This window comes from Bison bison, unplaced genomic scaffold (genome assembly GCF_000754665.1).
Source record: "Bison bison bison isolate TAMUID 2011002044 unplaced genomic scaffold, Bison_UMD1.0 scf7180017864525, whole genome shotgun sequence".
NCBI classification, from domain to species: Eukaryota; Metazoa; Chordata; class Mammalia; order Artiodactyla; family Bovidae; genus Bison; species Bison bison.
Window position 1 is genome coordinate 12619920 of NW_011495076.1, and position 13502 is coordinate 12633421.

General features: G+C 34.6%; 1 protein-coding gene across 1 annotated transcript in view; it reads right to left on the reverse strand.

Annotated features, from left to right (window-relative positions):
- The window catches only part of ASZ1 (ankyrin repeat, SAM and basic leucine zipper domain containing 1), a 75769-nt gene that overhangs the window by 10235 nt on the left and 52032 nt on the right, over positions 1–13502 (reverse strand). The window contains exons 5-10 of the mRNA XM_010831222.1: positions 7764–7875; positions 7112–7246; positions 5661–5785; positions 3743–3818; positions 2389–2445; positions 1128–1237 (exon numbers count right to left, since the gene is read on the reverse strand). Coding sequence (XP_010829524.1) covers positions 1128–1237; positions 2389–2445; positions 3743–3818; positions 5661–5785; positions 7112–7246; positions 7764–7875 — 615 coding nt within the window. The remainder of the gene's footprint in view (positions 1–1127; positions 1238–2388; positions 2446–3742; positions 3819–5660; positions 5786–7111; positions 7247–7763; positions 7876–13502) is intronic.

The window sequence follows — 13502 nt, forward strand, 5'->3', positions numbered from 1 at the left end:
GGGAGGGTCAGGATGGGGAACACATGTACACCCATGGCTAATTCATGTGAATGTATGGCAAAAACCACCATAATATTGTAAAGTAATTAGCCTCCAATTAAAATAAAAATTTAAAAAATGGAAAAATACTATATGACTACATTTAATTTATATAATGTTCATGATATAACATCTTTATAAAGATGGATAACAAATTATTGATTGCTTGTTTTAGGGATGGGGGAGAGGTGGGGGAGTTATGAAGGGGTAGTATGAGGTAGCCTTGTGGTGATGGTATGTTAAGTATATTGATTGCAGCAGTGGTTATGTGAGGCTAGACACATGATAAAATGTAAAATTTGTAAATACATACACACACATACAAATGAGCACAAGTATAACTAGTGAAATACAAATAAGCTATGTAAATTATATCAATGTCAGTTTTCTGGTTTTGTTAGTGTACTATAGTTAGGCAAGATATTAAGACCAGGTAAGAACAGGTGAAGAAGGGTGCATAGAACATTCCTATACTTCTCTGCAATTTCTTGTGAATCTATAATTAATTCAAATAAAAAGTTTAAAAAATCATTTAATATTGTGCAATATGTTAAAAAAAAATCAAACTTATTTTCAAGATAATTTTAATTACTAATATTACTAATAATCAGTGCTTGACAAGTTTATAATATTAAAAAGGAACTTTATATATTGATAACATAATTTCATAAATCATTAAGGCTGAAAATAGAGCTGAGTTACATGAGAAACACATTTTTATTGCCATAAGCAAAAATATTACCTTTAAATTTTCAACTTGACACTTAAATGATTTAAAGAGAGTAGGAGCTATACCATGAAAACTGCAAGATCTTTTAAATAGCTTGTTTAACAAACTGCAATGAAAAAATAAAACAAAAATGTTTCTATGTGAATTAAGAAAATGCACTGTTTTGCTTCTTGGTATTGGTAAAACCTGCCTTGTAAAGTACTTTCTATCTCAGAACACAGTATACAGCAAAATGAACTACCCATATCTCTGGAAAAATGATGGTATCAAGTAAAATAACTCAGACATTATCAAAATTCAACTGAAAAGGAAAGGTGGTTCTAAACAGTATTAATGTAAACCAATAAGTTAACTTTACCTGATTTCCAACTTTGCGACTTCAGGTAATTCTCCAAATTTTATCTCTTCTACTTCCAGTTCTTTAAGGGCAGCCATAATTTTCTGCTGATCTCTACTGGTAATTCCATTCTAAGCAGAAATGATTTCAAGGTGCAGTAAGGTAGTCATGAAGAAGTGAAGTGAAAGTTGCTCAGTTGAGTCCGACTCTTTGCGACCCCATGGACTATACAGTCCATGGAATTCTCCAGGCCAGTATACTGGAGTGGGTAGCCTTTCCCTTCTCCAGGGGATCTTCCCAACTTAGGGATCAAACCCAGGTCTCCAGCATTGCAGGAGGAATCTTTAACCAGCTGAGCCACAAGGGAAGCCCCAAGGTAGTCATACTTGTATAAAATTTGAAATTACTGAACAAGATCTACCTGATTAATTCTCATCTTGAAAAAAATGCATATTGAAAAAAATCATACTGAAAAATATACAAATTTGCTTGTAATTGGACTGACAAAGTTACATCATTAAAATATTTAGATACATAGTGACTACAATTTTTTACATTACATAACAATGTGATGGATTCTAAAACAAATGACTAGATTTTAATATACAATATAAACTTTCCAGAAAATAATACTAAAATAATTTTTCCTACAAAATATTATCAGTGATTAAGTGAGAATTAAGTCTTCCTTTTGCCTGTGTTCTACCTTTAGTATTAACTAAATTTTCTATGCTGGATTTAGCTATGTAGTTGGTTTGATTTTCAGTGATGCTGAAGATTTCAAGTTTTCAATGTGTTCATACAGGGAGATCATTCCTTTTTATTATCCTATGTATTAAAGTATCTTTGATGTTTCCCACAGCTATTTTCAAATTGTTACTAATAATACTTGATGGCAAAATAACTGATCATTTGAGAACCTAGCAAAAGGCAATATTTGAACAATATATTTTTATGTCCCCATGTATTAAAAAATCACCTCTTATCTCTGAGTAATCTGTTTTATATAGTTTTATAAATCTATTTCATATTTAGAAACATAGCACCAGTTTTAGTTGAGATGTCTTAACTAATATGAAGGAAAAAAATACCAACTTTAAGTCTTCAAATATTGAGGCAAATTAATACTATAATAGAAAATTTTAGATATGGTTATCCATAAGCATATCTAATGAGGAACCTAGCAAAAGATAACTCACAGTCTACAGCTGTAAGATTTTTAAAATATAAAATGACAGGATCCAAAATATTAATGTCTGGAGTTTTTGAAATTGATACTAACCTTTGCAAGCTCATCTTTCCTCATGGTCAAAAGATGTCTTAAAGTTATTTCCCTTTCCTGTAGGAAAGGAAAAAAAATGCCACCTTCAATATAAATGAAATAGTGGAAGGGGAAGTAGGCAAGTATACACATAAGTAAGTCAGGTATATGTTACCCTCCCAAACAACTTTCAACTTTCTAGAGGAGACAGCATATGCAGGTGTACAGCTATATTACTGGGTAGATAGTAGTAAGTGTAATAATATGTATAATGACCTAAAAAGCATACATACAGCTAGTTTTCCAGAGTAAAAAAACTGTTACAACTTTTACTTGCTTATATAAATAGCTCTATTTCTGAAGGAGATCAGCCCTGGGATTTCTTTGGAAGGAATGATGCTAAAGCTGAAACTCCAGTACTTTGGCCACCTCATGCGAAGAGCTGACTCATTGGAAAGGATTCTGGTGCTGGGAGGGATTGGGGGCAAGAGGAGAAGGGGACGACAGAGGATGAGATGGCTGGATGGCATCACTGACTCCACGGATGTGAGTCTCAGTGAACTCTGGGAGTTGATGATGGACAGGGAGGCCTGGCGTGCTGCGACTCATGGGGTCGCAAAGAGTCGGACACAACTGAGCGACTGATCTGATCTGATCTGATCTGATGTATTATAAGTAGTCTAAATTTATAATTGTATAAGATTTAACAATCAATAATTTAGTTTTATTAAATAATTCTCAAATAGGAAGTTTCAAGATGTACAATGAAACCCAATTCTAAACAAACAACCTAATCGAATGTGCATATTCCTAGGGAGAGCCTATCTAAAACAGTGCTTTACTGCTGCAGCATCAGCTAAATGGCTGAGAACTGTCATTGACGCAAACTCCATAACGCATGCTTAAAATACCTCCAACAGTGCTTGTCATATGATCTACTTTAATATCTATGACACTCCTACACTAGGTATTACCATTCTTATGGAAAAAAAAGAGATTTAAGTAACACATTTCAGTTAATAATCATTAGAGCAAGAATCCCATACCAGGTTTGTTTGGTTTAAAATCCTGCTGCTCCTAATATTCTATACAGGAAGATCGGCAATTGCAAAAACACACTAAGGGCACAGATGTACATGGAGTTCTGCAAAGCTACGAGCAGTGGGTAAGAGCCTGATTCTAATTTCTGTAAATTTTTATAATACATTTTCAAAATGCTTTCAAGTTTAAAATGGGATGTACTATAAGTTATGGAGAAAAGTGCATCTGTCACTCTTTTATAAGCATGCTTATGAATTAATGTTATATTAATTTAATGTTATGTTAATAACTAAACATGCATACACAGTTCATTGTAGTTCATACAAAATCTTACCTTCAATAAATCTGCCATATGTTCAAGTCCAAGACCATGTAAAAATATTTCCAGATCTCCAAATGCTGTATATGAACTATACACAGTTATAGCAATGTCAATTTCAGAACAGACTATAAGTGTACAAATAATAAATATATATTTTAATGTACAAAAGAGAATAAGAATGATTGAGTCTATGTAGAATATACAGGTATACTTGTTTTATTGTGTTTTACTTTATTGCTTTACTTGCAAACATTTGTTTTTTATAAACTGAAGGTTTGTGGCAACCCTGTCAATCAAGTCTATTAGTGCCATTTCTTCAATGGCATTTGCTCATTTTGTGTATCTGTGTCACACTTTGTAATACATGAAATGTTTCAAACTTTCTCATTATTATTATGTTTGTTATGGTGATCTTTGGTATTGCTATTACAGCTCGCTGAAGGCTCGGATGATGGTTACCATTTTTTAGAAATGAAGCATTTGAAATTAATACGTGTACATTGTTTTTGCGGGGCCCTGGTAGCTCAGATGGTAAAGAATCTGCCGGCAATGCAGGAAACCCGGGTTCAACCCCTGGGTCAGGGAATGGCTACCCACTCCAGTATTTCTATCTGGAGAATTCCATGGACCAAGGAGCCTAACAGGCTACGGTCCACAGGGTCACAAAGAGTCAGACACCACTGAGTGACTAACACTTTCACTTTTTTCACATTGTTTTTGTAGACAGAGTGCTACTGCACACTTTAATAGACTATGTGCATGTGTGCTAAGTCGCTTCAGTCGTGTCCAACTCTTTGCAACCCTATGGACTGTAGCCTGCCAGGCTTCCCGTCCATGGAATTCTCCAGGCAAGAATACTAGAGTGGGCTGCCGTACCATGCCCTCCCTTCCTCCAGGGCATCTTCCCAACCCAGGGACTGAACCCATATCTCTTAGATCTCCTGCATTGGGAGGTGGATTCTTTACCACTAGTGCCACCTGGGCTACAGTACAGTGTAAATATGACTTGTAAATCTGTGTAATTCACTTTATTATGATATTTGCTTTATTGTGGTAGTCTGGAACTGTACACCCATATCTCTGAAATATGCCTATATTTGCAAATTTGATCTATATTATACAAAGGAATAAGAAATGTTTCTTGAATGAAGATTTAAGTAAACAGAAAATGGTGATAGTAAAATGAAACTCATCTTCCCTAAGAAGGAAAATATTTGCCAGTATTTATACAATGAACCCTGAAACAACATGGTTTGGACTGTGCAGGTCCACTTATACATGGATCTTTTTCAATAGTAAATACTACAGTAGCATACAGTCATGGATGTGAATTCATGGATGTGGAAATGCAGATGTGGAGGAACCGTGAATACAGACTTTCCAAGGGGGATGGTCAGGATCCCCAACCCCTGTTGGGGATGTTCACGGGGAAACTATTCTTTATAAGAGCTCTGGACATGAAAATCTCTTTAATTTCAGGAAGTAAAAATTCACTAACAATTTTTAAATGTAGGTAAGTAGAGAATAATGTTGTGCCATGTATTGAACAACTGTGTTCGGGGAGGGGGGAAAAGTATTTTTATTTTTAGCTTATAAAATCAGAAATCTGCTGTAAAGAATTAGAAAGCAAAGTGCAATCTAGTTTGAACACTAACAAAACTATAACCTTAGAACCTTTTAGAAATAAACTGTATTGTTGATATTTTATTTAAAGTAAAAAATAATTCTCTTTACTGTTAATACATATATATATGAAACTTTTCTAAAATTCTGGAGAACCAAACACTTAAAATTCATACATTTCTAAGCAGTATTTTAAAATACTTGTAAAAGTTTAAAATATTGTACATTTCAAATATCATCACTTTACTATAATAAAAACACACAATTTTTACTCATTTATAGGTATTGAACAAAAACATGCTGTTACCTAAATATGTGATCTTTTTCTTTATCAGAATCTGTTCTCAATAGTTTACAAATAGACTCTTCTTTAGTTAGCTGGTGAAGCTTTCCTTCCAAAGGATTTAAAGTCAAGGAAAGAAAATTGAAGATCTGAAAAAGTTATAATAACAATTAAAGCAAGATAGTAATTAATAATATTTTCAACAAAATATAAAACAAAACTAAAAATTCCATTTTGGTAAGTTAAGTCAGAAAGACTAAGTACTCAGGTAGTATTTTAAATACATTATTAAACAGAGAGAAAGTAAGAAGCATGACTAAGGTACATAAACCTCCACTGTACACCTTAAAGAGATGTGAAATTCCTTAGTTTTTGAAAACTTCTTAGTTCTAACTTTTTAGTAAGTTAAGGTTAAGTCACATAATCAGTCAAGATACAAAATCAAATCTCACTTCAGGAAACAATTTATGACTCAAAATAATCTTTGATATTCATAGATTTCTTACTATGTCAAATTCAGTATCATCCACCCTAAATTTAGTAATGCAGTATATTAATGAAAAGTTTTCAAATTTTGAAAGCTTAGGAGAAAAACTGTAAATTTCTTTTTAAAGTCTCACAGGGCTTCAGTGATTAGCACTTACACCAGAATAATATTGGAAATGTAGATATGATTATAAAATGACAGGCATGTTTATAGGCTGCTTTAAAATAGAGGAAGTTATTTTACATGCAATAAAAATGACATGGTCTGATTACTGTATGGTGGAAACTTTGGAATGTCATAAGCTTCTAAAATCAGAAACTCAGTTTTAGAAGATCTTGAACTATATAACTTAGATTTAGAGTTATACTATATTTGATCCTTGCTTAGAAATTACAGACCTTTGGCTGAAAGCTTTCATATTTAGACCAAAAGTTTATATCAATAAAATTATTTAATGTATGGCAAATATTTACTATTGACTTTATTATCTGAATGACAGTAAATCATATACCCACATGTTATTACTTTACTATATACCTTGTCAAATGTATAGGAGTAAATGTAGTTCAAAGGATTTAATTTTTAAATTGTCTAATATGTGTTAATTAAAATTAAAAACAATAGTTTACATATGCAAATTTTGAAATTTTACTAGCCATGTCAATACACTAATTTTTGAAAATTAATTAATTTTTGAAAATCAGTTGGAAATGTTTAAATAGTCTGTTAACAATTTTATTTCTAGGGCCAGATAAGACTTTATTATCCCTTTATATAGCTTTTAAATTACCACATTATAAATGCCTCTTATTTAGTAAAAAGATAAATACTCTAGTAAACTGAAGTTTTCATTACCTAGCTGAGAAAAAATTACATACTGAAACATTTAATAATAGATAAATTATTATTAGTGAGTTCTAACAAAATCATACCAAAGTTTTACAAACAATAATGTAAACTAAGAAAAATTAGCTAAATAACAGGATACCTCTAGATGTTTATTTCTTTTTGCAATTTCACTTGGTGTCTTTCCATCTTTGGTTTGTATCATTTTATTAGCTCCAAGTTCAAGCAACTTCAAAACTACATTTTTATGACCCTGACGTGCTGCCCATGTTAAAGCCTGTAAGTGGGGGAAAAAAAGATTGTTTAAAGAGAGGGAGTATATATGACACAGAGAAGAAAATGTCTCAACAGTATTTATGGCACAATAAAAAAGTGAACATGGTTAATTAATGGAATGATGCAATCTTATCATTTCACAATATAATGTAAACATATTTCCAATGTTGTAATCGCAAAGCAGACTGCCAGTGTTCACTGATTTTGTAAAACCAAATAACGTCTTATTCGGTCAAGTGAAGTTACAGAGTAAAACGATTTATCTGCCAATCAGAGAACTGTTTTCTATAAAAAGGAATTCTATTTGTAGTCTAACAGAATCCAGGCTCTGCTGTGTGTTACATTTTGTCAAGGGTGCCAACAAAGGCAGATAATTTCTTTTTTCTCACTGAAACTGTTGCTTTTCTTTACTGAACAGCAATTACATCCCAGCCCTTCTGTAATTTTTACTTCTTAAAACCTTTCTGCCAACTACTGATAGTAAGATATCAATGTCCTAGAGATAAAAAGGTTCTCACAGTATAGCCGTTCTCGTCCTGGGTATTCACTTCTGCTCCATGAGCAACAAGGAGAGCAACAACCTGAGGGTGGCCGTCACGTGCAGCGTACATGATTGGTGTCATAAGTCTCCTGAGGAGGAGGAAGAAAAGAGACAACTGTGTCAGCGCTGCCCTTAACAGTTCTTCAAAGGCTGGACAGAACATCAGTGCTGTTCTTAGAGCAAAGAAATGGGAAAGCTTTTCACAAAGCAGGGGGAAAAAAATCTAAAAATCCAATTTACCAGCAAATAAATAAAATATGAAGGAGATTACACTCTTAAAAGTATTGCATGCTTACACAGCACCCTCTAGTGAAGAAATGTCTTTAAAAATCACTAAATGAGCCCATACTTTTTAATATGAGGCTTCATTAATTTACCTATTCACATATAAAAATATCAGAGTACCTCACTACGCTTATGCTGGAAAATAGTGATGAACGACACAAACAAGCCCCCCCGCCGACCCTGTGTTCTCAAAATTGCTCATTTTAAATGCTTATTACACTTTAAAAACTTTATTTTATTTAGTAAAAATATAAGTTTAAATCTCTTACTTCTTAATGTGTTAATAATTCTACTTTAGGACTGAGAGACTTTTACCCTGAGGCTTACTTTAATAAAGAAAGACATCAGTCCAACAGTTTTGCCAGACTCTGAGACTATGTTCTGGGAGAACACAGTGGTTTCCCTCTAGTGAATCATTTCCTCAAATTAGAGATTCAACCCCTCGACTCCTAGAAGTCATTCAGCTTCTGAACCTAATTACAAAGGATACCAGAAAGGTTCTATTAGTTCTACTTGGGTTGAACTTAGTAGCACAGTCTGTTTTAAAGGAGATCTAGGATTCTGGCCTCAATCTTCCTGAGTCATCACAAATATCTGACCTATATACAAAGACCTTCACAAAAGAACAATAAATTAAATAATTTTACAATTCTCAGTTTTGATCTCATTAAGGAAGTCTGTCTTGATTACTCATATTACATATACTACATATAAACAATATTTCTCTGTAAGATTTGTTGACATAAGGTATATCCTGAGTCTGGTCACTTCACACCAATGTCTTTACACGGAAAGTTTCACGCATTTATCTGTTCCTTCTATTTCCTAGTATGTTACAATTTCAACTTTTTATTAGAATTACATGCTAAGGTAGTTTGTCAAGCACTGCCTCCTCTACCTTGAATTTCTCCTACATAGGGGCGTTAGTAGACAATCTTGACAAAGTGAAGTGTGACTTTCTGGATAGCTTAAGCAAATAGGGAGAATATATACAGTAGAATGAGCTTGTTTGAGTAAACTGGTTATTCAAATTCTTTCCTAAGTCTAAATCAGACCGCTTGATGCTTCTCTTCCCACCTTCCTGACAACAGCTCAAATCTGCTCCTTCCAAGGTTCCCTATTTCCCAGAGCTTCCATTAACCAAATAACTCAGCCTAAAACTAAGCATCATTCATGACTTTTCTCCAGCACTCCATATACACATCATCAGAAGGTCCTGTTCCCTATTTTACTATCATGTTTTGAATCTAACCATGTCTCATCAACTTGTTAGCCACTGTAAGCAGTCCATGCTATCACTTTTATTTCTCTGATTTGTATTTTTGCAGTAGCCTCATAACTGCTCTCCATGCTTCTGTTCTGGCCACGTACTCTTTTTGAAGATGCCAAGTTCTTCCCCTTTCAGAGACTGTGCAAATGCTGTTCCTTCTACCTTTCCCTTGACCTTCATACTGCACACTCCTTCATCTTTTCCAGGGAAGGTAACATGAAAGTCTGAGTGTCCTATCTGCTTGAAACTTATTATTGGAATTTTCTGAATCTGTACTGAAATTGTTTTGAAAATTGAGGTTCTTTTAAATATCAATTTTTCTTGTAATAGAATCTTAGAAAACAGCAGGGGTGTAATTTTCAGTCTGTAAATTCAGAGAGACATAAAATGGCTTTTATAAATGCTTATGTCATCCTACATAATAAAACTACTAGACTAGTATAGTTTGCAGACTAAGATGCTTCAGATCATTACGGAATATGTGTTATAATAAAGCTTCATTGATTTCTAATTTCTAAGTTGAATTTACTGAATGGGATAGCAAACTCCTATAATGGAGTCTAGATTATCTAGAAAGTGTATTTGTTGTTCAGTTGCTAAGTCGTGTCCAACCCTTTACGACCCCACAAATTGCAGCACCCCAGGCTTTTCTGTCCATCACTATCCCCGAGTTTGCTCAAACTCATGTCCATTCAGTCAGTGATGCCAGCCAACCATCTCATCCTCTGTTGCCCCCTTCTCCTCTTGCCCTCAATTTTCCCCAGCATGAGGGTCTTTTGCAGTGAGTTAGCTCTTCCCATCATGTGGCCAAAGTATTGGAGCATCAGCTTCAATATTCAATATTTCAGTGTGTTACTTAGCTTCTGAAAGTTATTAGAGTTACTGATACTATCAATATTGTTGCATGACAATTTTGAGAGGGGACAGAACAATTCTTACAGTGGTTTTATATCTACAGAAACTTCTAACATCTATTGTTTCCTGCCTGTCATAGATTAATGAAATCTAAGTTAAGTCTTCAATCTTACAAACTCTTATGAACTTATAAATGGTCTTATTATAAACTCCTCAGGGAAGTTATAAAACTTTTAACTGGTTTGATCAAATGACATAACTATTTGTGCTACTGATAACTTTACTTTCAATATTAATTTCCATCTTATTTATTTCCTGAGATTTAATATAAAGAATTCTTTACTTCCCGCTCCTTCCAATACATAACTGCTTTGGCAAAAGTCAGCAGTTACTTGGACTCCTTTTATTTTTCTAGCATTTAAAGGTAGGTATTTCAAGAGGCTGCTGTCCTCAATATTCTTCCCTTTTCACTACCTAAACAACATACCTGTATGGTCTCACCTACTCTCATGACTATTGTTAATGCACTGGTGGCTGCTGAATCTGTATCTCTAGCCCAGGCTTTACTCTTGTGCTCCAGATCATATCTGTCATTTCCCAACAAAACTCAAAACCAACATATACCTAAATCTGAAGTCTCCATCTTCCCTCCAACACAAAGTACTCTCTGTTATTACCTATCTCCATGAACAGCATCACAGGTCAAGCATGACCCAACCCAGAAGCCTGAATGAATTTATCTATGACTCCTCAGGTCCTCGGAGCTAACCCAACTTTCCTGCCAGTTTTACCTCCTTCCCATCATTTGTACCTGTACTTTACACTTGCCTCCTTCCTTGTCTTCAAGTCCTCATCACTTCTTACATGGATTACTGCATGCAAAAGAATAACAACTGGCCTCCTTCCAATCTTTCCTCTACATTTTTAAACCTCATCAAATAAATTCAGTTTGAAGTTTTCAGGGTTACACCTATGAGGATCTTCATAAGTCCCCTGTCTACCTCTCTACCTTTCAGTACCTGTCATCCTATTCCATCCCAGTAAAATACTTCAGTTGTTCTGCAGGCATGAATTCGTCTTTCTCCTCTGCCTATTTCCAGAGCACTACTGGTCGAAATGTCCTTTTGCTTTTCAACAAATGTATTCATAATCTACCTCTGGGGTTAATCTTAGAAGCCAGCATGCACCCCAATTTTTTGATGATCTGCCTCATCTTAGATAGCAACCCTACTCTCCTCTATGTTCTTATAGCACTCTGTGCTTATTTAAATCAGGTCACCTTTCATGTCAGCATTTGTTCAATTCTGTTTTCTCAACCAGAATGTCAGTTCTTTGAGGCTAACGATCCTGAAAGTGTGAAAGTGAAAGTTACTCAGTTGTGTCTGACTGGTTGTGACCCCATGGACTATACAGTCCATTGACATCTCCAGGCCAGAATACTGGAGTGGGTAGCCTTTCCCTTCTCCAGGGGATCTTCCCAACCCAGGGATTGAACTCAGGTCTCCCGCATTGCAGGTGGATTCTTTACCAGCTGAGCCACAAGGGAAACCCATGATGGTCCTGACTTGTCTCTATATCCACCACCCTGCAGACCATTCGGTAACTAGTATAAAGGTCTGCTTCTCTGTTGTGTTTCATGTGTACATTTAATACAGGCAGAGTTTTCTTCTTATCTATTACATCATCTCATGTCTACTGTGTTAGTCAGCTCATCTATATCCTTACTCAATTTACATATATTAGATTTGTGTAATGAGATAAATACTCAAATTTCCTGCTATCATTGTATTTTGATCTACTTTAATAGGTTTCAATTTATGGATTTAGCAGTCATGTAGTATAGTGTGCACAGGTCTGTGTTTGTTATATTTTCATTGATCTTTTTTTTACTATAGTATAAAATTTATTGTTTATTGTATATAATATTAGTAATATCTGGTATTGATAATCCTGATTTCCATGGGTTTACCTCCACCTGTAATGGGATATTTCATACCCATTTTCTTCTAATTTTCTTGTAATAGCATTTAGCCATCTTTTGTTTTTAAGCCAATATTCAGTTGAAAAATTCAGTCCATCCTCATTTAGCATAATGACTGATATATCTGACAATATTCTTCTGTTTTGTTGGTGCAACAAAACCACCATTCACTACATTTCTCCCCTTGAAAATCTGATTCTGCTTTTCCTTTTTTTAAAACGCCGTTAAACATTACCCTAGTAAAACACTCTCTTATAGGTAAGCAAGATGAGACTTGTTTCTCCTAATGAGATTATAGTTTCCTCCTCCACCAGGACACATTCTCCCTACTTGTATTCAAACAGAATAAAGCCTCCTGAATACTCTTCATTCCCTTTCCTCTCCTGGGTATCCCCCAACTCACTGCAAACTATAGCTCTTACAATCTGTTGGCATAATCTAATTATTAGAATTTGGCTTGCATTTTGTCTTGCCATTTCCAGAATCCTTATTTAGCACTCACAGTTCACATTCCCAGTCTAATACACATTTACCAAAATTCATCCCTCTTCAATGCTTTCTCTTTATCCTCCGCCTTCATGAGGTCTCTGGTTCTTTTTGGTTTGGCTAGTCTTTTTTCAGGCATTTTCCTCAGGTAGGATGCTTAGGTAATGTATTTTCCGAGTTCCTGCATATCTTCGACAATCTTTTTTTCTACCCCGAGAGGCACAGCTTGGTTGAGAATAAGATCTTTAGGCTGCATACCTTGATCTAAGTGAAAATGTGATTTCATTCTTTTCTAGTTTTCAGCTGTGCTCATAAGAAGTCTGATGCCACTGTATGTTTTGCAGGGATAGGAACACAAGCCTGAGTCCTTATCAGACCCAGCTCCCTTACGGTCTTATCAGCCCAAAGCTTGGGAAAGGCACAGTTTGGAGTTCAGAACAAAGAGGAAGAGATTGTTCTGGCTCAGACAGTAACTTTTCTTTGAGGATGCATTTTTTGTAGAAAAGTGATTGTGGAAGACTTCAGTGTATACAAACTAGTGTTGTAATCAGTTCTTTCTTTACATTGAGTTAATCCAAATTTCCCCCATAATTTGCATTAGCAAAGTCACTTTATGGATCCTAGGTTCTCCATGTTTTTATTTATACATATAAAAATTGTTCTTAAAAAAACATTTTTACTACTTTAAGTATGATGTTGGGGAGGAGAGGAGTGTTTTAACTTTTTATAGTTGATGATTTAGGGTAGCACGAATGAAACTCCTTTGTATCTCATTTTTCTCAGTCCTCTCTTGAGGTGCTTTACTGATGAGAGTGATTTCCATACCTTCCTTTGGTACT